Source organism: Sitophilus oryzae, unplaced genomic scaffold, assembly GCF_002938485.1.
Source record: "Sitophilus oryzae breed Bouriz unplaced genomic scaffold, Soryzae_2.0 scaffold_179_pilon_pilon, whole genome shotgun sequence".
In the NCBI taxonomy this organism is placed as follows: domain Eukaryota; kingdom Metazoa; phylum Arthropoda; class Insecta; order Coleoptera; family Curculionidae; genus Sitophilus; species Sitophilus oryzae.
In genome coordinates this window covers 6,959,622-6,987,398 of record NW_022146501.1, presented here as the reverse complement: position 1 = coordinate 6,987,398, position 27,777 = coordinate 6,959,622, and the positions used below count along the sequence as shown (strand labels likewise).

The window sequence follows — 27,777 nt, the reverse complement described above, 5'->3', positions numbered from 1 at the left end:
TGTTATTCGTTATTTTTTATTAGTTTTTTTTAAATTATTTAAGTATATTATTTATTGTAATAGTGTTTGTGTAAATTCCTGTTTGAAATATTATTTGGGACAATCGGAATCAATTTTTTGTAAGTAGGGCTGTGAACAGTTATAATTTTTATACTAACCTTTTATGTATTAATCTAAATTTTTAAGTATTATAAAATTATAACGTTGGTTAGTTTCTAAATTTTGTGAGAAAATATGTACGAATAGAATAAAATGTCTGTTTCTTAATACCTAAAATTGTTTTTGCAAACTGTATATATATATATATATATATATATATATATATACAGGGCATATCAGTTAAAGATTGTACTTATAATTATATTGTTTTGTAATATTATTTTATTTTGTATTATATTATTCTTGATTTTTAAAATGACACCCTCGGTATTTTTTTACTTGATTCGATAGAATATTACACTCTGAATAGAATGACATATCATCTGTCAACTTTTGTTATTTTCGCATATAATTCTAACATATTGGAACATGCGGTTTGGAACATAACGACAATTTGACTCAGAATACCAAGTGTGTGGCACTAAATTATTCTTAAAAAAATGCCTTTTCCAAGTATGCTAATGAACCTTTGAATAAGAAGACTAAGGAAGGAGCATAATGCTATCCATGTATTCATGCATGGTGGGCGGAAAAAGCTCTCTAGGGTGGGGATCCTTGACAGTTCTGTTTGACGATTCATTTGACACATTTGAATTTGATTTGAAATTTTGTGGATTTGTCAGTCTTTATGGAGCTTATTTTATGTTATTTATTATTTATTCTACTACTGATAGTTGTATAAAGGTAGTAAATCTAGATGGAAATTGTGGCAGAACTTAAATTAACAGTGACATTATCGCGATTTATCGAAAAAGACTCTAAAATAGTTGGTTGTGTAGCGTGCGGTAGATCTCGGCAAAAATTGAGTGAAATAATGGAACAACTTTTCGCTAGTAAGTCACTATATAATATACATACGTGTAGTAAACCGATCATTTATGAAATTCACTTAAATTAACTAAATTATATATTTTCTTGCATTTTAGCTTTTATTTACTACTTGTCAAAGATCAGATGTCAAAGAATTTTGATACGTTAATTTGACTTACCTGCTTCAGTAGCGTATCAGATGTTTGTGTTAATAAATACTTATTATAACTTATCTATTTTTATTAGAATTATATATTTTTATAACAATTTTAATAACTACCAACATTTATTCACAACGTAAAATAAAATAACAAATTATTGAGTCTACCCCACGTCTACCCTACATCATAGTTTTACATTTTTTAAATAAAATTAGAACGGCACTGATAAACCGGAATTTAAGTCGGCCATATTTGAGGCCCATCGCGGTGTACCTAAGATTTTTGATATGCTGCTTCCTTAGTCTTCTTATTCAAAGTAATGAACCAACCTTGTTCCATTTGAAAAAATTGAGATATGATTAAAAATGCGATTTGGGCATCTTTTAGGCGGCCAGAACAAGATACGAAAAACGTTAGACTATCAAATCTATTTTTCCAAGGCTCCTTTATTAAAAATTAGTGTTTTTGACATAGCCATGGCACTCTGGATTGAAATTTAAAATACGATTTTTTTTACGCGAAAATATAAAAAGTTGACATATGGTATGCCATTCTACTCAGAGTGTCATTTTCGATCAAATAAAATAAAAATATACCGAGGGTGCCATTTAAAAATCGAAAGTTGTAGTCATTTCCGGTGAAACAGGAAGCGATCACAAACAACTGAATACGTCAATCAATCCTAATTTATGTCATGTACTAACATACCAAATCTAGTTTTCTTACTTGAAAAAATAAAAAAGTTATAGACTACTTTTGAGACGCACCCATTTCTAATGCCCTGTATATATTTTTTGTAGATAATGTCTTTTAAATTACAAAGTATGTTGATTTTAATATCAATCAAACTAGCAACAATAACGTACAGACATTTTATTACAATACGACTGTGATAGCTAGAATTTAGTGTGTAGGAAAAAGTCATCAAATATCTAAAAAAACAACAAGAAAAGTTGGTTCCGATCAAAATAATATTAACCAATTATTTTTATAAATACCGAAAAAGTCCATTATTGAACGACAAACAAGATATTTTTGAAATTATAAGAACAAAAATGTACATATTTAATAAACAATACGTATATATACAGGGTAATCCGGTGTTCGATAAAAAACTTCGTATCAGTTTCCATATTTGGAATTTATTTACTCCAACATATTTTTTCCACTAAAAACAAGATTAGAAAAATACAAAAACTATATAAAAACTTCTAGTTTTGACTCCCCCTGTAAATACGATTATATAATAATATAATATATATTTTTTGAAACGTCACAAAAGTATTATTTTTTGCGACGTGATTGACAATATAAAAAGTCATTTTAACGTCTATGCATAAAATTAAAGCACTTTTACGTCTAAGCATAAAAGTACGAAATTATATTATTAAACTGACATAAAGTGTCAAATTCAACGAGCGTAACCATAGTTTCTCGATATATAACTACATACAAGGTATTACTTTTACTCTTTTTATATTATTTGGAACGTTTGAAATTACTTAAAAAATTATTTGTGGCGTTTGAAAAAAAATAGCATGTTCTATTCGGAGTAAAAATGACTTTTTGCGGCTCGCCTGTATGTTAAACGTACAGTCTCGCCAAGAAAAGTATCATTTTTACTCCTAATAAAAAAGTATACCGTATGATCGAAAAAAAATCGGCTTCAGCGATGGCTATGAAATAAAGATCACAAAACATCCCCCTTTAGAACTTCGTCTGCCATGTTAAGAAATGAAAGTAAATAATAAAGCGCCTCTCGTGTTTGTTCGCACTCAAAAAATTTCAATTAATGCCTGTATATATTTTTAATATATTTCTTAAATTTACATTTTTTTAATTGTTAAGTAATATATTACATTTAAATGGAATATATTACATAACAATTATGTCAATTACAGGATTACAAGCTTGTTTTCTAACATTTTTTAAATAAAACGAATTATAAAATTTCAATATATATTTGTCGTAGGTATGAAAAAAGTAAAATATAAAATGGACAAACGCTTACTTACATTGCAATAAAACTTCCACTTTTAGTTTTGCAATCCAAACGCAATATTTCTATTTCACAAATAAAAATATCCGACAACACTAAAATCACTGAAACTTCCGCGGCTGACAACGAAAACTGAAAAATATAACGGCGGTTTTTGTTTTGGACCTGCATATCAACATTATGCTGTAATATTATGTGTTTGTTGTTGAAATAATATAAAATATCTAATTATAACTTGTAAATTTTAATATTTTAACATGATTTTAACTACTTTTGACAGTAACCAACTTTTTGTTATCAAGATGACATTTTAGACGGCAACTGACATATATGTCATAATATTTGAATCTTAAATATGTATGTAATATAATTTAAATTACTATAATGCAACTTTATACTAAGAAAACATTTATACATTTACAAAATACAACAAAGTCTAATAATATAGTCTGAAAACAATGAATATTGAATTAAAATTGAAAAAGTTAAGCGCGACCCCTTGTGTCAAAATTAGATGATTAAATTTTTGCAATTTTTGATGACCATTTGATGACCGGTGGCGCCTCTAGTGTTTGTTCGGGCGGTCTTTTACTCCTGCTTATGGCCATTAAAGAAAAAGTTCTAAAGGGGGATGTTTTGTGATAAAGATCGCTGTCATTTTATATGTAAATGTATATGGGAAATATCATCGATCGTCATTTCCCAGCCAATTGGACGCCGTTTTTTTTTCGATCATACGGTACTATTTGCTTTGTATTTTCGTCCTTTTATGCTTAGGCGTAAAAGTGCTTCACTTTTATGCCTAGGCGTTAAAATGATTTTTTTATATTGTCAATTACGTCCAAAGATATTTAAACTCGGTTTGGTTTAAATATCTTTGATTACGTCGCAAAAATTTATACTTTTGTAACGTTTACGTTTTGTAGCGTTGCGTTGTAAAAAATTGAAAAGGGCACTACTATAAAATATTTCCAAATAAATTCAAATTCTCATATTTCAACAAACTACTTACTGTATCTTATAGACCTAGAAATTATATGGAATGGAAATTTTATAGCTTATTCGCGAAGCAAAAGGCGTATATACAGGGTGGCCCATAAGTGCGTGGAAGTCCAATATCGTCATTATTGACAAAGATATGAAGAAAAGTTTAATATACCTAATTAGTGTTACATGGCTTATCCAAACGAGACATATGTAGTTCAAAAAAAAAGTAATGATAAAATTGTAAGATTTTCAAACTACAACCCCCAATGTTCTGTATAAAAAATAGAGATATAGCATTTTAAATATTCCGATTTTGGTAACGCCATAAAAAGTATCCTGTATAGGATAATCTATCTTTTTCTTCGGGGATTTATTGATTTATTCTGTTATCATTGGTATTTAGGAAAATATAACTTAAGTTTTATTCACTACAATTTTTAACCACTCTTCGGATATACTGATTTTTAACTAATGTTTTAGTAAATAAGAAATATAATGGCAACACCGCACAGTGCTTCAAAGAATATTAGCGTACTATATTATGCAGAATTTTATACTGAATCCAATTATACAGGGTGGCGCACCTCATTCGTCTCGGTTGTTTATACGAAAACGGAAAGACAGGGGTATCAAAAATTGCTGGTCTATTTTAACTATTTATTTTACATAAAAACTTCGTTATTTCAAATACAACACTATGTATTTTTTTAAATAATTCGAAGCAGATTTAAGTATTCTTTTAAACTATATTAGGGTTTCTTACTACTATACTTACTTATTAACCTTATTGTAAGTAAATTTAATAAATATAACCTGTTATAAATTTAAATAAAGTCCATAACTAATGTCTATTTTGAAAATAGCTACTAAGTGTCACTAGAAAATTGCCATGGCGACACCAGCCATCTTGGTTACAATTTTATTGAAAAATCGCTTTTTATTCAAAATCTGAGCCAGATAGGTATAGAAAACCCTAATATAGTTTGAAAGAGAAATTTTGAAAATTTTAAATCTGCTTCGATTTATTTAAAAAAATACATAGTGTTGCATTTAAAATAACGAAGTTTTTATGTAAAATAAATATTTAAAATAGACCAGCAATTTTTGATACCCCTGTATACAATTAAGAAAGCAATAAAAAAATTTAGTAAAGTTTATTTCTCTGGCTTGAAAGTCAGCACAAGAATTAATTCTGAAAAGTAATGTTCAAAGTTGACAAACTTTTTTATTATAGCATGCATATTTAAATATCTTTAAATATCTCAAAAACCAAAGCTTTTAAACATAATGCCTTATTTTATGTCCAAGAATTCAAAAATGAAATAAAATACCGGGTGTTCCATAAGAAAAAATATAACTTTGGTATGGATCTTAGTTTTGACACACCCTGTACATTTCAAAATAATTTTAAATTATGCACATTTCCTTCCCACATATACCCTTAAAATATTTTGTTTCTACATCTTTCTGTTTTCGTATAATCAACCGAGGCGAATGAGGTGCGCCACCCTGTATACAGAAAAATAGGGGGTGCAATTAAAAAAAAACTTAAAACTCTATCATAACTTTTTGAGACACCCTGTATACAACAAAATATTTTTAGAATATGCTCTATTATAAACCATGCAACATAACATCTGTATAATTTTTTTCATATCTTCGACAACATCGACGAGTTCATATGGAGTTCCTCGCAATAATGGGCCATCCTGTATATTAAAGGCCCTGTTTATATCTACAAAAAAAAAATTTAAAATATGCGCCTAGCATTGCCTGCATATCTTATAAAAATAACTGAAGTAAATATCTCAAAAAATTAAAGAATATGGAGTTTCCAGGAACATTGTGTCACCCTGTATATTATAGATTTAGGTCTTGAAAAAGTCTTAAGCTTCCTTATTCTAAAAAAAAATAGTAACAAGTATACATTGACTCAGTAGGATACTTTATTCATTAAAAAATATCTTTGCTGAAATGTCTTGTTCTAAAAAAAAGGGTACCAATAGGTTTTAGTAGGAATTTAGACTAATATAGTTCTATCCCGTTATATGGAACGTTCGCAAGGAAAAAAAACAAGAAAAATTTAATAAAACAATAAATAATCTGTATATTGGCTGTATTTATTTACAAAAATAGTATTTAATTTCAACTCCTAATTATTCTTAACCAGCTAAAGGATTGGCATGTATCGTTACACTGTTTATTCTTGTTTCATTCAAAGGTTTGTAGTTTTTGGAATTTACAGGAAGTTTTTCTAATTCGTCTAATGTTTCTAAACCATCTATAACCCTAAAATCACCGACAATTAACAAAAAGCACAATTAACAATACACAAAAAGTAAGACTCACCTTCCAAATATAGTGTATTTTAAATCTAAATGTGGCTGAGGAGCATAAGTTATAAAAAACTGGCTTCCATTCGTATTTGGCCCGTTATTTGCCATCGAAACAATACCTCTAACATTATGCTTAAATCAAATAATTCAGACTTTAAAATGGACGACGCTTCATAAAACAAATAAAATAGAAGATACCTTTAGTTGTTCTTTAAACTCGTCTTCGAACTTATCTCCCCAAATTGATGTTCCCCCTTTACCTGTTCCTGTAGGATCTCCTACCTGTACTATAAACCCTTTGATGTTTCTGTGAAACAATGTTCCATTGTAATAATCGCTGGCACATAAGGCCAGAAAATTCTCGCAGGCTTTTGGGCAGCTTTCGCAAAACAACTCTATTTTGATTTTGCCGACGTCTGTATGCAGCGTAACAGACTGGAAAAAATATATTTAGAAATTAACTCTAATAGAGTACATAAATCCATTATTTACCATTTTCAAATTTACCCTGATTTAGCTCCCTGTTTAGCTTTATTTTATGTATAAATAAATCGCTTTACCCGTTTATCTTTTTAAAAATCAAAGTAAAAACCATAAATTAAAAACAAAATCAAATAATAAAGGTTAGAAAAACATTACCGATACATTTGAACTATTTTTAGTTTTGTTGAAGTAGTTCTAATGTTCTAATATCTAAATTTCTCTGTGGTGTTGTTAGGAATGGGTATGTAACTGGTATGTAACAAATTAATAATTTGTTACGTAATTTTTTAATGTAACAAATTAAATAATATTATTTATTTATTGTGTAACATTTTAATATTTTTGCTGAAATCAATATTTACGCCAAAATATATTTATTTTTGTAATTGACATGGTCTATAAATATTACCCTTTATACCAATGACATTAAATTGAAGATTCCTTTATTACTTTATGTATATATTATTACATATATTATTATAACTGACAAGAAAAATCCTTCTGTTTGTTTGAGATAAATCCTTCTGTTGAGTTGAAGATAATTATTGTGGAACAGAACTAAATACAGTAATTAAAGTAAGAGATTAATGATGTGTAACAGAACTAAAACGATAAGCAAGCCAGACATATACGAAAATTGACACTTTTTAAAACCTATATTTTAATATTTAAGTACTTTTTTCGATTATCTATTTTTGTATTTTCATTTTAAATATATTTCAAGCACCGTTTTACTCACCCCTGATATCAACTAACACTTATATGAGTGTAAAATAGTCGAATAAAGTTATTGCAGTAAGTTTAAAAATAATAATTTTATATAGTCCTGACCTGTCGCCTTAAAACTAACGTAGAATTCCCATCCCTACTGTTATCCAGTCATTCCACTCTTTTGCTCTGTGGCTCCCATCTTCCTCTTGTCAAATTTGAAGTTTTCCGAAAATGCCATTTGTCACGCAGTCGTCGTCGTAGTTACTACAGCTGATAGAATTTGATAGAAGTCGAGTTTTCGTTCAAGTCGTATTTAAAAAATGCCCTTAAATGTCGAATTTTAAAAGTGAACGTTTTATAAGTTAACATCTTTGTGTGAATATTGTGTTTCATTAGATAGCACGTTATCTATTAGCTACGTGTAATATTCAGTAATTGTTATGTGGTAGAAGTGGATAAATTGTGCATCCATCTGGTTCATATATATTTATGAAACAAGGAGAATTCTTACATATAAAGTAGGTCGCTAATATTCAAATATGAGTGAATCGGAAAAGCGATTAATAAACGCCATCAAACACTATCAAGATAGTCTAGACAGACATGCAAATAGTGGAACTTCTGAGAAGGTACTTAGCTCTATTTCCTGTTATAATACCTAGCTATAAATTATGATAAATTGTTTTAGTTGCTGCATGCGATTGATAAACTATCGAGATTACCAATAAAAGTGTGCCATTTGGAAGAGACAGGCGTTGGAAGGACAGTGAATGCCCTCAAAAAAGTTGGAGGTATAATATAGTTTAATTTTCAATAAATTATGGAGATAAAAAACTTCATAATTTTAGGCACCGTTGGTGAAAATGCAAGAATATTGGTTGATAAATGGAAATCAATGGTAAAGGGTGAAGAAGAGGCAGAACAAGAGTTAGAAAAAGAGAATGAAGCAGACAATGATGAAGCAGAATCCCCTGATGATGAAGGTTAGATATTCATTAATTTAACAGTTTTTAATGATTTTTATTACAAAATGTATGTTTGTAGATGCAGGGGAAAGTTTACAAATATGTGAGAACGAGACAGGTAGTGATTTAGAAAAAGAAGCTGAAAAAAGTGAGGAAGATACTGACAAACATCAAAGAACACCATCAAAGAAAGATAGTAAATATAAAGAGAAGGAAAGCAAAAGTAAAGAGAGACATAAGAATCAATCAAAAAGGTCTCATTCAAGCGATGATAGTTCTTCATCTGATGAAGAGACAAAACACAAATCCAAAAGTCATAAGTCTCATCATAAATCATCCAAATCTAGTCGCAAAAGTAGTTCCAGTGATAGTAATAGTGAGTCTGACAGTGATGAATCAAATAGTGATAGGAAATCGGCTTCCAGAAAAAGCAGATCTAGAAAAAGTTCCTCCTCCTCCGAGTCCAGTGAAAGTGAAAGTTCTGAAGAGGACTCGTCTGTCGAAAGAAAATCTAAAAAGTCTTCATCGCATCATCACAGTGATAAAAAACATATGAAAAGGCATAATTCTTCTGATTCAGAGGATAGTGATACTAAACATAAAAGTAAGAGTTCCAAAGAAAAGAGGGAAAAAAGTAGTGAGTCCAAAAACAATAAACATAAAAGTGAGTCCACGTCAAAAGACAGAAAAACACCAAAAGTTAAAGAGAGTGATAATGAAATTAAGAAATCTAGCAAATCTGAAGACAGAACTAAGACTAAAGATGATAAATCCAAAAGGGATAATCACGATAAAAAGGAGAGTTCTAGATCTAGTAGTAGTAAATCAACAAGCAGTGAAAAAGAAAAATCTAAAGCTAAAAATGATGTTGAGAATGAACGGCACAAATCAAAAGTAAGTGAAACTAGTGAATCAAAGAAAAGTAGCTCAAAATCTGACAAAAATCATAAAAGTGAGAAAAAAAGAGAAAGAGAATCGTCTACAGAACGCTCTCCTTCGAAGAGAGCCAAAGAATCTAAAGACAGTTCTTCAGAACGTAGCAAGAGCAAAGACAAAAAAGAAAAGGATAATGCAGATAACAAGAAGGATAAAAATGTCAAGAAAGAAAGTGGTGGTAGTACTAGTAATAATAAAAATAATAAACTGAAACCCCAGCAAAAATCAGCAGTAAAGTCGATAAACGGTATTGATTCTGAATCTGGCGCTAGCTTTGCAGATGTTTTGGGAATGTTAGAGCCCAGTATGTATAAGTCTAAGAAGAAATCGAATGATACTCTAGTGGTTCAGGAGAAAGTGAAGACCAAAGAAGATAAAAGCCAAAAATTGGAGAAGCAGAACAAGTCTAGTACAAGTAGTAGTAGTAGTAGTAGTTCTGTGCCAATACCAGAGGTAAGTTTTTTTTTTATTTTAAAACATTCATAATCACAAAATTGTCAGTCAAAAGTTCTTTGCAATGCATTTAACAAGCACTACATTATTTACAACTGAGCAGATTTCTTATTTTGGATTATTCCATCTTTGTGATAATATTAAATTGTTTCTAGGAATTGAGCTTACTGAAGGAACCCAATTTGGAACCCTTGGATATTAATATTTCCAGTCTACTACCATCTATCACACCGAATAATTATAGACCTGTGAGTTTCCCAATTGATACTCAACCTAAGAAATTTTTGTCACAAGATGAGGCTTTAAATCATGTTATTTCAGCAAAGCACCAGCGGTAAGTACAATTCAAAATTTAGATTTGTTTTATTTTTTTTTATCTGTTATTTATTTGTTTTATTTTCATGATCCAGATCGCCATACCTATCATATACCTACCTACCTTTGTTAATATATTTAATTTTTTAAGTCATTACATTTGATTTTTTGTGCAACTTGAAGGTGCGTCCATACCGGCTGCGCCCCTCCGCGCCGCGCCTCGCAAATCATTTTTTTACATATACTTTAATTAAGTAACATATATACTTTTGTGCGCGCTAAAAAAAATACACTCCAAGAGTACATGTTAAAAAAATGTTTTGCGCGCAGAGCGGCGCAGCGTGGTGTGAACGCGCCTTAACAAACCTCGAAACAAATGAGATAATGGTCTTATCAATGACTCACCCTGTACAGGGTGGGTCAAATTCGACGCTTTTAAATGGAAACACCCTTTTCTATAGGAGATAGACAAAAACTAATATCGGTGTCTGGAGCTCAATTTTTGTCAAAAAAATGATGGTGAAAGCCGCATATCAATATCTGTTACCGTTTCGGAGTTACGGGGTATTTTTCAAAAATATGCATTTTTAATAAATCGCTATGGAAAATTTTGTATTTTTATGAAAACATTTCCAAAGTACCTTTTTACGTAGAATTTAATGGTTTAAGTATAATTTTTTTAAAATTAATAATTTAAGAATTATCAACAGAAAATTTGATTTTTTATATGGGACCCTGTATATTTTTAGTTTATTGAAAAGAATTTAAAATTACCTTTCCAAAAATAAAACGAAAAAATATTTATTTCAAACAAGTTGACAATAATTCGAAAATATCAAACAAAATATCAAAATATAACACACTTGATATTTTGCTCGATTCCTCTTCGAGATAGAGTATATAAAAATTTACCTGCTTTAAATGACTAGGCTTTGAACGGCACCGGCTATAATGCAAAAAATTCAAGCTGTGAGCATCAATTAAAACGAAAATAATATGTGTTATAAGAGAAGCAGAATTTTATAACAATTTGAAATATATTTAACCAACATCAACACATTTAAACTATATCTAATAACAATAAAAATAAATAGCAAACCAAGACATGAGATTTTGCTACAGGTGTTCGACATATCGACCGTCTTCTGTTATGGACAGACGGGGCAGTTTTTGAATATTTCTCGCGGAATTCATTAACTCAGTAGAGGTGAAAGATAGCCTCTCATAACTGCTAAGTATTTCTAATTCTTGTCTAGATTATACGGAAGAATAAGGAACCTTTATTCTTCCGCAAATATATCCATAAGATTAGATCCATGGGCACTAAGTCAGGCGGCCTCGACGGCCAACGGCTGGGATCTTGGTTGGCTATTCAATTATTCCTGAAATTGACTGCAAAAATTTGCTGATAACTTCAGCGTTCAGAGGCGGTGCGTCGCGTCGTCTTGCTGGAAAAATATGTTTTCGAGTTCCATTAAGGGCATATCATCAATAAGGGGTCCAAAGCCTACTAGTTAAAAGTGGCGAACTTTTAAAAATTCTGTATTTCGAAGGGGATTATAACAAAATATCAAGTGTGCTATACCTTTTGGAAAGGTAATTTTAAATTCTTTACAGTTAATTAAAAATATAGAGGGTTTCCCAAATAAAAAATCAATTTTTCTGTGGATAACTCTTAAATTATTAATTTTAAAAAAATTATACTTAAACTATTAAATTCTACGTAAAAAGGTGCTTTGGAAATGTTTTCATAGAAATACAAAATTTTCCATAGCAAAAAAGTTAGAGCGATTTGTTAAAAATGCACATGTTTGAAAAACACCCCGTAACTCCGAAACGGTAAAAGATATTGATGTGCGGTTTTCACCATCATGTGTTTGATGAAAATTGAGCTCCAGACACCGATATTAGTTTTCGCCTATCTCCTATAGAAAAGGATGTTTCCATTTAAAAGCGTCGAATTTGACCCACCCTGTACATACACAGTACAATCGTGACGTCAAAATATGCACTAGACAAAACCGTGTATGTTGTGCTTTAGATCGCATAAATTCAGTTAAATAGAAAGCACTATGAATTTACAGAGTTTTGTAGTTGTTAAACTTTAATTTTGTTATTTTTTAGCACCAAAGTTTACTCAGGCAACAAGGTTGGCTGTGGAAAGGTTCCTTCACTATTTGATATGTGTACTAGAATTCTTCAGGATAACATAGATGGTAAGTATTATCGCTGATTAGGTATACTATATGTATACAGATAAAAATCTTATCCCTAATTCGTGGTACGAAAATTGTTTTTTATGACGATGAGTAAACGAGTAAAATTTCCTGTGCGCAAAAATAAACTGACGTAAAATAACAATAAACAGCGTAATAGAGAGATATCGGTAAACCGAATAGCGTACATGGACGTTAATCACGCCATGTGTTATTTCCTTTACGTGAGGCGGTATTAACTCTCTTCATTTATCGTTATCGGATCGGAAAGAATTCTGTTCGCTACTTAAACTTAACCTAACTTTGAATTTAAAACTTTGAAATTGTTTTGTTTACTAGGTATTTTAAAACTAAAGGGCTAAAGTGCTTATTTCCAGTGCTTTATTGTTCAACGTCTGCCAGTGGGTTAGGACAACAAATTCTCTTAGAAGGGCTAAGTCATCATCTGCTGTAAACCTTTTTGTAGGTTCTCTAATATTGGAAGAGGTGGCATCCATATTTTGGGCCATATTTATTTAATTAAAACTAAACCCAGCTACTTAAATATCAAATTACCTAATAAAACTAAAGTAATAATTCAAAACAATTCAAACATAACCTAAAATAAAAGATCCCGCTGGCCGGCTCCGGTTGTCAAATACCCGCACATGCCCATTTAAGCAATTTTTAAACGTTATTTAGAAATAGCGCTTGGTGTAATTGATCCGTAAATTATCCGTTAAAAATTGACTCGCACATATCGTAGTAAATACTGGATGATGCTATTTAGTTTACCGATATCTCTCTACTGTCAAAATAAGGTATGCGTAAATACTGCATGACGCTATTCGGTTTTCCGATATCTCTCTAATAACTGGTCCGGTCAGGCGCTGTGCATAATTTTAGAGACCATAAGTGGGCGTGCTATGTGCGCAAACTAGTAACTTAACTAGTGCCCGATTCCGAAAATTGGAACCACGAAAAACAATTAAGAAAAAACAAAGTTTATAATCTGTATAATCTGTGGTATTATACACTATTCTGAATATTTCCTGAATGTAACTAAATTATTAAATGAACAGTTTGCTAAATTTATATTTTTTTTTAGCTTTGGAATATACAGGAGGTGTCCCTTATTCCATCCTGAAACCAATTCTGGAAAAAGGAACTCCAGATCAGCTCTTCCAACTGGAGTTTCACAATCCTTATTTGATAGAAGATAGCGATGAGTTATGGTTGCTTCACTGTCAAAAGGTAAGGAATACAGTGGACCAAAATATATGTATTGAATTAGGTTTTGAGCCTATCTTCCGTAATTAAAATGTCACGTCAGGCACACTTATAGCTTATTTGTAATATAACTGATGTCAACTGGAAATCAGCGGCATACTAGACATTATACAGTATGTCCGCGGATTGTCTTTACAAGAGGAAAAACTTTTTTATTATTGACATTTTGAGAAAAATGCATTCTTCATAAAAAAAAATTTGCTTGTTCTAAAATTGTTATTAATAAATAATAATCTTTTAAAATTAAAAAAAAAACATGAAAATACAGTTTAATGAAAAAAATAGCAGGAAGGAGATTAGAAAAGAATAGAATGGAATTGGAATTATAGAAGCGCCTTTTGATTTTTAGGACTTATTTTTTTTAATTTTTTTTTCTCTAAAACAGTATGGAAATTTGGAAAAATATAAACGTGATTAACCATTTTCACAAGCAAAATTTTTTATGAAGAATGCATTATTTTATGAAACATACTGTAGAGATTCACCTCGCCAAAATTATATACAGGGTGGTCCGAACTGTATTCCGGAAACTTCGGCAGCATATTCTGCAGATAAAAATAAGTAAAAAAGTTTGTATAAATGTATGTCCTTAAATGCTTAGTTTCGAAGATACAGGGTGTAGAAGTTTTTTTTTTCGATTTTTTCCAAATAATTTCTGAAGTAACGTCAATATTTTGATGAAAATTGGTGTTTGGGAGGTTTTTGACATGAGAAATTTGATTTTGATGTCAATATGACTCCTACCTGTAGAGGGCGCAACCTACATATTTTTAACTGGTTTGAAGACTAATAACTTTTCGTTCGTACCTTTATAAAACTACTGAGTAAAAAATATACATTTACGATGTCTTTTACGTAAAAAAGGTCTCTTGGTAAAAATCGCTACAAGTAATGGGTCTCCAGAAATTTGGAATCGAAATTATCAATACCTGTCATCATTGACATCAATTAAACATGTTAACTAAATAGTTATTAGACTGAAATCATAAATCTGAAATGATTTTATATCAAAAGTTTAACAGAAACTGTTTTATCATAATTTTTTCGAACGAAAATTTATGATTAATTTAAAAAAATAAAAAGTTCCGAAATTTATAATTTCAGTCAAATAACTATCTACTCAATAGGAGTTATATTGACATCAAAATCAAATTTCTCGTGTCAAAAAACTCCCAAACACCAATTTTCATCCAAATATTGACATTACTTTCATATTATTTGGAAAAAATCAAAATAAAAATGAAACTTCTACACCCTGTATCTCCGAAACTAAGCATTTTAGGACATGCATTTATACGAACTTTTTTACTTATCTGAAGAATATGCTGCCTAAATTTCCGGAATTCAGTTCGGATCGCCCTGTATATAAATTAAAAAAGTAATAGTTCATTATTTTATATTTTAAACATTATTACCATTTTTCCGGTTACGAAAGATAAAACCTAATTTAATGAATTCTCTTTAACAGGAATTTAGAAATAAAAAACGGGAAGAATTGGAATCATGGCGCGAAATGTACATGAGATGCTTGGATGAACGGGAGGCCAAACTGAAAGCTTTGACAGCTAACATTAAACAGGCGCAGGACAAGTGCATTCCTGTCAGGACGACCAAGCTAGCTTACGTAGACAGTGTGGCTAAACCACCCAGAAACATAGCTAGAAGACAGGTAAGAACAGTAATTTAAGTACCTATACAGTAATTCTTCGCTTTACTCGGTAGATATAATATATAGCGGAAATCGCATTTAACTGGGTTCCAATATGTATACATATACAGGGTGTCCCACTTAAGATGGATACAAGCCAATATCTTGATTGTTTGTTGAGCGATCTTTTTCATTTTTGGCAAGAGGCTGTATGGCTATAAGACGTACATTTTGCCCAGGGTAAGAAATGCGATACCTCATAGACGTACATTTTAATGGGGGTTTGATATTTTTCGAGTCAAGAGTAAACTACCCTTACTCTCCACTGCACATTGTCATTGGTAGATATGCCAATGCGAGAATGATTAGAATGGTCACTAACGGAATTAGTACTGGGAGAATTGTCAGATCAGGGGCCTGGAACACCCTCAAAAAGGAAATACCACTCCTGCAACTCCCAGTGGACGATATGCCAAGAACGTACAACTTTGACAAACATGTCAATGTAGTATTGAGCAATAAGAAGGATTGGAAGAGCGAAACGCTTGCCCAGCAGTTAAAAGACCATACCATAAATTGGTATACTGATGCTTCCAAAACCAATACGGGAACAGGGATCGGAGTGTTTGGGCCGAGAGCTAATTACTCCGAACCAATGGGCACTTACCCTAGTATCCTACAGGCAGAAATCTACGCTATCGAGAGATGCGTACAACTTATCTTAGATAGGAACTATCGGAAACAAGAAATAGCCATCTTATCTGATAGTCAAGCAGCGTTAAAGGCGATCAACTCAGTATCAATCAATTCGAAATTGGTCAAAGAATGCATAGAGAAGCTGAATAAATTAGGCAAAGAAAACAAAGTCCTCCTACACTGGGTGCCTGCTCACCAAGGGATAGAAGGCAATGAAAAAGCAAATAATCTAGCTAGGAAAGCAGCGAACACTCCACTAACTGAACCAGAACCGTTCTGCTTTCCAAGTGGTAACCAACTCAAGGCGGAACTCAAGAACTTGGAAGATTCCATCCGCAACCTGGAATGGAAATTTTCCAATGGTCTAAGACACTCGAAGAAGTTTCTGAGGGCTTATGATCAAGAAAAATCACAGATCTTCCTGGGTCTGAGTAAGAACAATCTTCGGATTGTCACGGGGTTTTTAACAGGACACTGTCTCCTCAATGAACACCAGTAGATTGAAACTAAGAAGAAACGGCGAATGCAGATTCTGTGGGGAAGATGGTGAAACACCAGTACACCTCATCACTGAGTGCGCCGAGACGACAACCATTCGTGCCATAAATTTTGGTACGACTGATATTGGAGATGGAGAACTACCCTCTATAAAACCGTCCCAGATACTGGCTTTTGTCAAAGCCCTGGGACTGTATGATGAGTTATGATTCAAGAAAGGGGGACACAATGGATCTGTAAGGTCGAAGTGATTAACCCCCCTCCCACTCATTCTAAATTCTCTAAAAAATTCTAAAACTACCATTAGGACAGTATTTATTTCAAATCTGATAAATTATATTGAATCCTCCTACCTAAGAAGATACTTGAGTTCTAATTTTGATAAATATTGATACAGGGTGCGTCATTAAAATAAGACATTTTTATTTTTATTATCATTTTTTAAGTACTTATGACGCCACTGGATAAACAGCAGGTTTATTGTCAATAACCAATTATAACCAATTATCAATTAATAAGCGATTTAAGTTTTCAGATAGCTTCCATAATAATTAAGACACGATACAAAAAAACTAAATATTTTCAATCTATTTTGTTTACATTAAAAAATTGTTTTTTAAGTTTGCTAATGCAAATGAATAAAATGAGTTACAAAATAATTTAAAACCCCAGTTTTCAATGGAATCTGAAATATGATTTTTATTCGTTTTATTGAGGAATATTTTAAAAAATCTAAAGAGTTTGATATTTAAAACAATCACTGTTAACTTTGAAAATATACTCTAAACAAAGATTTATAAAACTATAACGAACTAAAAGTCAACATCTTCGACCAAACCACCATAAAAAGACGATTATTAATTGATAATTGGTTAGAATTGGTTATTGATAATAAACCAGTTGTTTATCCAGTGGCGTCGTAAGTACTTAAAAAAATAATAATAAAAATAAAAATGTCTTATTTTAATGACACACCCTGTATCAATATTTATCAAAATTGGAACTTAAGTATCTTAGGTAAGGAGGATTCAATATAATTTATCAGATTTGAAATAAATACTGTCCTAAGGGTAGTTTACTCTTGACTCGAAAAATATCAAACCCCATTAGTATAGAACATACGTCCATGAACGAACGTACGTCCACCAGTATAAAACGTACGTCTATGAAGTATCGCATTTCTTACCCTGGGCAAAATGTACGTCTTATAGCCATACAGCCTCCTGCCAAAAATGAAAAAGATCGCTCAACAAACAATCAAGATATTGGCTTGTATCCATCTTAAGTGGGACACACTGTATGTATTAATCTTTATTATTATTATTATTACGTATTTTTGCAAAGGAGCTACAGTTAAGACCATAGGACATACTTCTCGTAATGGCATTTGTTATAAATAAATTTTATTAATTATTAATAATATTTATATTTATTTCAAGCAATTATATATTTTGAAATGTATTCTGTTTTTTCTGCAACATCGAAATCGCGTAAAGCGGGGAATTACTGTACCCTATTTGGTGAAAGCATATATTTAATCGCAAAACATTTTCCGATGCACGTCATCAATCATATCGACATTGACACTAAAGTCTATAAACCTGACTAAATGAAATTTTAGCAAAAATGTTTAAATTTGTTGTATAATTTAAGATACCGAGCAGCTCTTCATTTTACTTTATAGAGCAGATGATTGTAACAGATATTTTATTTAGATTAAAGCTGCAAAAATTAGTTTAAACCGAATTTTATTATCGTTATGTTGGTCACATTGCGCCGTATTAAGCAAGGTTGTCGTTTATTTGTTGACAATTATCCTAATGTCAGTCATTATTTTGTATAATATTGTGTTGTTGTTGAATCTTTGTGAGTAATTCTCGTTTTTTAACGTAAGCACAAACAACTAAATTTTCGACTTTTTGTATTGCATTTCTTGAAATCGTGTGCTGAAAATATGCCGAAGCATTTAAACAGTCGAAGCAAAGAGCTTGTAGCTTCCCTGATAAACTATTTTGAACGAGAACGTGACAATAAGGTCCTTTATTACCCTTGACTGCAGTCAGAAAAGTAAGTTTGCTTGATAAGCACATTACACCACCTTCAAAGATATTTCTAAGTTAGTTTTTATTAAATTCTGTGATTATTAGTTTGTGAATTAATAGCACCCTCTTGTTATTACCACTTATTGCATTGTAAGATGTACATCAATAAATAACCCATAATAACTCTTAGAATAATCTTCATAGTGGACTAGTTTTTGCCAATATGTAATAAGTAAAATAAGCTATAGTTGATTTATTATTAACTAATTACTAAAATATTAGTTATTGAATTAAAAATAAAACGTAAAAATCTTTAAAAAATGATATAATTAATATATTATTTGTCACTTTTAAATTAAGATTCGTCTCCAAAATCCATCACAATCTGACACCGTTGTCGCCATCGCTTGTCACTCAAAGTTGATCACATGCATCGGAAATTGTTTTGCGATTACCATACAGATTTCGACAGACTGACATCTAATATATGACAGACTTACACACTATGAATGAAATGACATACTTTACAAACAAAAACAGTTATTAATGTCATGTATTTATCAGTAAACAGATTTTTTATATAAGGAACCATTGTATGGAAAAATATGTTTTAACCCTTAAGTTATTTCTAAAATTATAATAATTGTCCTTTTAATGAGTTGTCATAACTGGCTGTTATAACATAAGTCAGACTTAGATACACAAAGAGATTCAGGGTTGCCAGTTTTTGCGCGTGGTAGATTTGGTTAAAGACCAGCGAGGTGAGAATGAAATTGAATTAAGCGATCACAGCATGTGTTATTAATTTCCACTGTAATAAAATTATAAAATAATTCTTGAAATATTAATTGTTCAACCCATAGTTGTAACATTAATCAAATGTCTACTTCTGCGGTTTAAAATTCCATTTTACCATACCTCCATCATTATTTTTCACAATAAATTAGAATTGTCCTGTGTGAGATATCTATATTACCTTTTGTTAATCTATTTGAGTATGAAAAAGGTCTATAATGCCATAAAAGAGCAATAAACTATTTGAATCTTTGAACAATATAAGTCTCTATAAATACCTTAAACTGGTTTCATTTGATCATTGAAGTTTGACAACAGGGTACTTATTTATATACGAACTACAAGTAACAGGTAATATTAATAGTTTTTACCTACACTAAAGCAATTAATAAAGGGAAAGTAGAAAGAGTTCAGAATTATCATTAACAGAACCCTATTATATTGTGTAAAGAGCATGGCGTATATTTTCGATTTTTTTTCTAGTTTATGTTTTTTAGAGGACATCGAAAGAGGTAGGAGTCTCACTCTATATTATATTTATTTTAAACAATTATTCCAAAATATGAACCAGAAGTAACCTATAGTATAACTTAAATTAAAATGTTATTTCTACTCCTACCGTGACGTAGTTTTCATTCTTACTTTAGAAATAAGTAAGACAATTTATAGACATGTTTATTGTCGTTTTATAGCTACTTAGACGAAGAAGAAGGCAAATTAAGAGAAACCTACTGTTGGCTTAAAAATTCCCTCCACAAAAACGGACAAAGCAAGCAAATGCCATTTTGATCAGAACATGTAACAACCAAGGTGTCGTTTTCATAAATAGTTTTGTATTTTGTTTTTTATACATCTATATTTACTCATGTATAAACTTTATTGTTAAATACAGTTTTTTAATATATACAGTTCAATTAGTTGTTTTTGTTGTAGTAGTTTTTTGCTTCAAAATACTGTTTGGTTAAAAAATATGATAAAAAATAATTTCCATACATCATTTTCAGCTTATTCAAACATTTCCGATTATGGTGTAGCCTCCCTCACATATTTAGGTACCCTCTTAGTCTTATGGTCTCATCTCATATTCGGTCTTCTTCTACGTCTCTTAATTACTCATGGGTACCATACGTGGGTAATTTTTGTGGTCCATCTGTTCTCAGCTCTTCTTGCCAGGTACCTTACCCATTGCCATTTGAGGGATTTGACTTTGTGAATGACATCTTACCTGGGTCTTTTGCCATATCCACGCTATTCTACGGTCTCTCTTGGTTATTCCCAGCATATTTCGTTCCATTGAGCATTGTGCGACCTGCAGTTTCCTTATGATGTCCGTTTTAAGTGTCCAGGTTACGCATGCATACGTCACGACTGGTAGTACACATTGGTCGAATGTTTTCTTCTTTAGATAGCATTCCTTAGATAGTATTCTAGATTTGAATATGATTGAGTTTCTTTCATAAGTACTCCATGCTAACTTAATTCTTCTGTTGATTTCTGGTGTGGTAGAGATCTCGAGCTGTGTATTAGTCATCCCAAATACACTCACCGGCAAAAAAAAACGGCCACTAAAAACTAGTCCCAATTTCAAAGTTGGATTTCTTGCGAACCATTTACTAGATTTTGATGATTTTGTTTTTTAATTGTAAATTAATCCTTTCTTAACGGATGCTACGTCAGCAATTTTTATTCCGAATTTATTTTAAGCATATACAGGGCACAACAATAAGACGAAGCGTTTTGCCTAAATTTTAACACCCTGTAGGGTGCAGCAGCTGTAGTAGCTATTGCTAAATCGAATCACATTGTAGCCTAATCTTTTGTAAGCATTTTGTTTTTTTTTAATCACGACATTATCTCTGTTTGTATTGGAGATGCGCTGCTTTAAAACAAACGCCTCGAAAAAGCTTTAAAAACAAATCAAACATCAGAACGTATGTAAGTTTAACCTGAAAACTAACTAAAACATGAAAATTAAAAAAAAAGGTAAAAAATTTTTAAGGGACTAATATCTAGTATCCACTCACCTGGTGAAATTTCTCGTTTCCATATACTGATTCCAGGCACCCTGGACTGTTGTTCGAAATATACTCAGGGTATCGGAGACATAACGTTAACTTCGGCCATCGTCAATTAAAGCCACAATACGAGCAACATCCGTTACAGCATTTTTTAATTTGACAACCGCTTTTTTCATATTGCAAATACTCATAAATCTGTTTTCGCCTATGTCGCCTTGATTATTTACACATAAAACTTTCTGCCTGTGAAGCATTTTTCTGAGACGTTCATTTTAAAACAGCATATCTCCAATACAAAAAGAGATAATGTGGTGATTTCAAATGTGGTGAAAAAATCAAAATCCTCACAAAAGATGAGGCTACAATGTGATTTAATTTAGCAATAGCTACTACCGCTGCTGCACCCTACAGGGTGTTACAAAGTTCGGGCAAAAAACTTCGTCTTATTGTTGTGCCCTGTATATGCTCAAAATAAATTCGGAATAAAAATTTCTGACGTAGCATCCGTTAAAAAGGAATTAATTTACATTTAAAAAAAAATCATCAAAATCTAATGAGTTATTCGCTAGAAATCCAACTTTGAAATTGGGTCTAGTTTTTAGTGGCCGGTTTTTTGTGCCGGTGAGTTTATATATATTCTTCTACTATTTCCAGTCTTATTTATTAGAATGTCTTTTCTTTCCACTAATTCGTTGGCTTTATTTAGTTCATTAATTTATGCTTGTAGTTCTTCAGGACTATTGGCAATTAAGAGTATGTCATCAGCGAATCTTAGATGGTTGAGATATTTATTCTCCATCTATTTTTAATCCTTTGTTGGTCCAGTCCAGTTGCCGGAAGATTTCTTCTAATATTGCCGTAAACAGCTTTGGGATATCGCGTCTCCCTGTCGTACTCCTTTGCCAATGGGAAACTCTGGGGCTGTTTTATATATTTTATATAAACATTACTCTTGCTTTTTTTAATTACTTTCTTTAGAAGTATCTTAGTCGCTTTTTACAAATGCCGTAAAAATAAATACTTATCGGTTTGTTCAGATTATGGTTCAGAAATAGTGCTAGTAATCATATTTTAAGGTGTAAAGCTTCATTTTAAAACTGCGCAGTGTCACCATGTCACTGGCTACACGCTGTGTGTCTATTACAGCTATAGCAAAATGAGTAACTAGTTAAAGATCCAACTCTAGATGCAGCATATTTTGGTAAATGCCTACTTGGGGGCGGTTTAAAATTTTGATACAAAATCGGGCAATACCGCATAGAAGAAACGTATCAACCCAACTTTTATCTCTTTTTAATACATTTGATTTTTCATTAAGTTGTCTCAATCACTGTCTTACACGTTAAAATCCAGGCCACGCTTCTATGGTGACCAACTCTGTATATGGTAAAAATATACTCATTGCTTTTAAATAATTTAAATATACAATCTCTTGTTTGTTACTATTAAGATTCTGGTCAACTATTTCTATTCTCGTCAATAATATCTTTTAATCTCAACAGTTTGTTTACGCACCTACTAAGATTAGTTAAGTTAGTAAGATTAGTAAAGTGTTAAGATCATTAGATACAGGGTAGCAATAAACCAAGTATATTCCATAGTTACGAGAAGGAAACAAGTGTAAAAAAAATATATCAGTTTGTGAAATATTCCAATATTTCATTGCAGGCTAAGAATGGTACGTCTATAGATATTAGGAAACCATCAACTACGCCTACAGAAAGACTGAGCCAACTTGCCAAATCCGGAGAGGCTGGAAAGATGTCTGTTCCTAATCCTGGAAGAGTGGCGGTTGAAAGAAGTAAGTTATATAGTAATAAGTATAGTTCTTCTCGCGTAACTTTACCCAATATGGTGAAACATGATCTAATAGTTTTATTAAAATAGGTCGAGGAATAGTAAACTTGGCAAATCAGTAAAAACAGGGCCGTGCTAAACTCAGATTAATAAAAGAATATGAAATTTTATTTTTTTTTTAATTTTATTATATCAACAATAATAATTGTTGATATAACTTTATAAGTAACTATGAATTATTTATAGTTACTTTGTTCCTTTAAATGCTGCTAAAGTAAATTTACTTAATAGAAGTGAGATAGCAGAAAAGTTAACTGCGTTTAAAGTAGGTTAGACACTTATAAAGTCTAAAAAATGTCTATACCTATGTGGCGGATTCATCTCTCTAAAAAAATCCTTTATGGGTATTTCGCCACTGCACTGCAAGAAAATACTGCTTGTCAGAAGTTATGTTTACGGTTATACAAATTTGCCTAACAAAGAAAAAATGGACATTGGACAAAAGATATTGCATTTTTTTTTTCTTTGTTAGGCAAATTTGTATAACTGTAAACATAACTTCTGACAAGCAGTATTTTCTTGCAGTGCAGTAACGAAATACCCATAAAGGATTTTTTGGAGAGATTTATAAAGTCTGTAGATACATAGACATGCATTAAAATTAGACTAACCATAACCACTAATTTGATTTAACCCAACATATACAAACTGTCCAGGTGACTTTTTTTTGGAACTTTGTGAGTCTTCCATTTTCATATGCCACGCTTAAAGCTTGATTTTCATGCATCCGTTGATACGCTGGTCCAACGGCTCTCTGATTGGTCATAGCGTTTTCGCGCCACTTTTCATCCGTATTTTTTTTACTCCAGCCCGTCAACGGAGAAAGATCTTACGATAACGGACGTCTTGACACATTTTTGGACAAATTTAATCTAACCTTAATTAAAATATAATAGTACAAGAGCTAGCAACGTTGGGAAAACGAGAATTTTAAGAAAGCTGGTTCTTTAATATATCTTTTGCTATGCTCTCCTGTGTTCTCTTGACCGAAGTGCGGGCCGTCTGGCTGCCGGTAGACTACTCGGTTCACTACTGGTCATCACATATGTACAGGGTATCCCATTTTCGTGTGGTTTATGGGATTTCTCGTTTATGAGTAGAGATCATTGGTGGGATTTTCCCATTACTTTGCTACTTTTTTATGAAACTAATTATGCTACACATATGTTTGTCCTAACCTCCTTAGTTCCTAAAATACAGAGGCCCGATTCTGTAACCATTTCTCCTGTCTAGTGACTCATCGATCGTATATAATAGCCTTTTTTATATATGGATTTTTAAAGTAGCTCAACCTAAGACGTTTATGGATGTAAAGCACCAGATGGCGGGGCGTATTTCACGGTCTTTTACTACAGAAAAATATTTTTTGTTATCGAAGTTCTGTTTCTTCTAGTTTTAAAAAATGTTCTTATTTCTTTGTAGTGGTTGTAGTGTAAAATTAGATTAATTTTATTAAGTTTAATTATAATGTTTAGTGTAGAATACCACAAATAGCTTAGTAGTGTTTTTATAGTTTATTATTTTGTAGTTAAGTAGTAGGTGAAGGGATAATTTGGTTATTTTTTCTTTTTGTTTGATTAATTAGTAAGTTTGATAATTTTTTCAGTGTAGAATACAAGAAGTAATTGTGTAGTGTTTTTATAAGAGATTATATTAGTTTATTTTCTAGATGAGTAGTAGGTGAAGGTATTTGGGTATTTTTTCTTTTTGTTTTTCTGCTAATTGTAGTAATTCTATTAAGTATTGTGATTTGTGATAGATACACTATATCTTCCTTCAACTTCGTTTAAAAGTGCATTATCATACAATTTTGGTTTTCTGGTAGTAGAATATACGAAAACAAATCTGATCAAATTTATTTTAAATTAAATTAATCGAGTCTTATTAATCAAATTAATCTAGTCAAATAATAATAATAGTTACTTTCTAAATACTACACAGGGTGAGTTTCCTACGATGTTCTCTATGGGTATCTCGGAAACTACTGGAGACTGGAGATAGAGAGTCGGTTAAATGGGGAAAGAATTGCAGTTTTGTGGGGTCATAAATATGCGCCTTTCGGATTTTTTCGGAGAAGTTCAAGGCTTACTAGATATTTCGAAAAAAACAAGTTTTGGCTATTTTAAAACTTTTGTCTCTAATTCCATTATAATCTACCGTATGATCGAATAAAAACGGCGTCAACGATGTCTATGAAATGTTTATATGTAAAATTATATGGGAAATATCATCGATCGTCATTTCATAGCCATCGCTGACGCCGTTTTTATTCGATCATACGGTATTTTAGACAAAAAGTTTCCCATAAAAGTTGTAGATAATCACATACCTAATGAGTTTGTGTTTTCTGTTTTTTTTTCTAAAGCCTGTCATTTTTGACATATATGACACAAACACGTTAAATGTTGACAAAAAACGTTATGTTTTTTTTTTAAATGGAAACCATAGTGGGCCATGACTTCATAAAAAGCGCCATTTTTTAAGCTTTTCAGCGATATAGGTAGGTATAATATGTTTTTTCGAAAAATTACAAGTTATAGCCAATTCTTTTCTTTCTTGGCTAATTTCCATACCAATAATACCATACCAATTAGCTGGCATCAAGAATGTAAAAAGTTTTATGTTTCCAAAAAAAAAATATCGTAAAATTCGTAAAGCACTTAATTTAGAATAAAATAATCTAAGAATGAAATGATTCTTTTATAAACCTGCATTAAATCAAATTAAAATAGGTATGTAACTTTTTTTAAATATTAATTAATAACAATTAGCATTATCATAAATTATTATAAATAATGTACCAACATATCGAAATAATAATTTCTTTGTTAATACGGTTTAGAATTCTTAAAATAACAGGCAAAAATAATCCACAATTTACAATAAAATAAAAGTTTCGTTTAAATTTCTTAATCAGCTGATCACTATTAAAGTTCGCAGAAACCCTGGGCTATATTATTACATTACTCTGAGGAAAATAACGAAAATAATCGATATTTTTGACTCCGCCCCGAAAGGTTCACGATTTGTCCTCCAGTTGGCAGCACATTTTGTCTAGTCGGTTGAACAATTTTAAGAATATATAAACAAGGATAATAGCATAGGCTAGACAGGAAATTTCTTGCTACGGAGCTTACAAAATCCTACTGCAGGGCGAATTTGTGATGCGCAGTAGTGAACAGATGTTGAATACAGATATGATGCGCAGTAGTGAACGGGACGTCTCCCGACAGCCAGACGGACCGCACTCTGTTCAGGAGAGCATAACAAAAGATATATTAAAGAACCAGCTTTCTTAAAATTTTCTCTCAAAAACGTTGCTACCTCTTATAGTAGACTATAAGTAAAACAGCGAAATCGTTATGGAAATGAAAATATAAAATGTCACCAATAACAAGCAAATCGTATATCCGATGAACGGAGGCATGAAAATGCAATAAATTTAAAAACTACGTAATTGTCTAACCAATCGAAGTCTTTAAATTCAACCAATAAAATTAATATCGAAAGATCATCGTATCGTCGTACAACGGTTGCATGAAAATCGAGCTTTATTATGCCGTGCTTGAGTAAAATTTTCATAAGCTGCAGCATAAGCTCTCCTAGTACTATAAAATATTTGGTTTTTGTTGTTGGCATTTTTTAATTTTATTTTTTATATCATATGATTATTATTATACTTACGTTTACTTTTATTTCCAGGTAATAATCATAGTCATAGTTCCCACTTAAAACCGAAGAAGGCTCCGCTCATGGCCAAAACGTTATCCTTTTTGAAAGGTACTCGCTTTGGACGTAGATAGTTCAGAACTGTTAGTTTAGTACCAATTGAATGAATTCCTCTATGACAACTTGCTTGTATATGGTCTTAATTTTATTTTTCTTAACTTATTTTAATGTTAAAGTTTCCCATATTTTATTTACAACTTAATATAAACTGGAGTTTTTATCACGCACAACCAATATTAAGTTATTTTAGTACTGGAATTACAGATATACCGGGCGTCTCAGTACCACTGTCGCCTCCAATGAAATACCTTAGTTTATTAGTTTCGTAACAATATGCAAAACTCTTAAAAAATACAGAGTTGTCAAATGAATTTGTAGACATACTTTGATTTTTTATGAAATTTTAGTTTCGGAGATATAGCAAAAATCGGAACTTTTTTAAAAAAAAATAATTTTTACTAAGCAACCATTGAAGACACTGGTTTTCTACTAAGTAAAACTAATACTACTAGGTAAAATAGCTTCAGTTAAACTGAATGTTGTACTTGTCTAGTACTACTTACACTTAAGATTTTTAATATAAATTAATATAATACATCGGCGATGCAACAGACTATATTTGTTGCCTTCAAAAAATCAGACTTATAAGTTTGTATAAAAATGAGGTATTCCATTGGTACAGGGACAGCGAGAC

The 27,777-nt window shown here is 31.3% G+C and overlaps 2 protein-coding genes across 3 annotated transcripts; one reads left to right on the top strand and one right to left on the bottom strand.

The window, feature by feature from the left end:
* Positions 1 to 6,218: 6,218 nt before the first annotated feature.
* LOC115882737 (peptidyl-prolyl cis-trans isomerase-like 3) lies at positions 6,219 to 7,084 on the bottom strand. The gene is made up of 4 exons (XM_030900962.1): positions 6,945 to 7,084; positions 6,651 to 6,887; positions 6,466 to 6,584; positions 6,219 to 6,405 (listed from the first exon to the last, which is right to left on the bottom strand). The coding sequence occupies exons 1-4, from the start codon at positions 6,945 to 6,947 to the stop codon at positions 6,279 to 6,281; spliced, it is 486 nt and encodes a 161-aa protein (XP_030756822.1). The 5' UTR covers positions 6,948 to 7,084; the 3' UTR covers positions 6,219 to 6,278.
* Positions 7,085 to 7,885: 801 nt separating this feature from the next.
* On the top strand, positions 7,886 to 27,535 carry LOC115882717 (transcription elongation factor B polypeptide 3). 2 transcript variants are annotated; one of them, XM_030900940.1, is made up of 10 exons: positions 7,886 to 8,275; positions 8,335 to 8,437; positions 8,495 to 8,629; positions 8,691 to 10,000; positions 10,156 to 10,334; positions 12,440 to 12,531; positions 13,619 to 13,764; positions 15,269 to 15,469; positions 23,166 to 23,298; positions 27,057 to 27,535. In XM_030900940.1, exons 1-10 carry the CDS (start codon positions 8,186 to 8,188, stop codon positions 27,155 to 27,157), a joined length of 2,490 nt encoding a protein of 829 aa, XP_030756800.1. In that variant the 5' UTR covers positions 7,886 to 8,185; the 3' UTR covers positions 27,158 to 27,535. The 2 variants fall into 2 exon arrangements, with proteins under 2 accessions (XP_030756800.1, XP_030756801.1); XM_030900941.1 differs by lacking the exons at positions 23,166 to 23,298; positions 27,057 to 27,535 and adding an exon at positions 20,172 to 20,337.
* Positions 27,536 to 27,777: the final 242 nt, after the last annotated feature.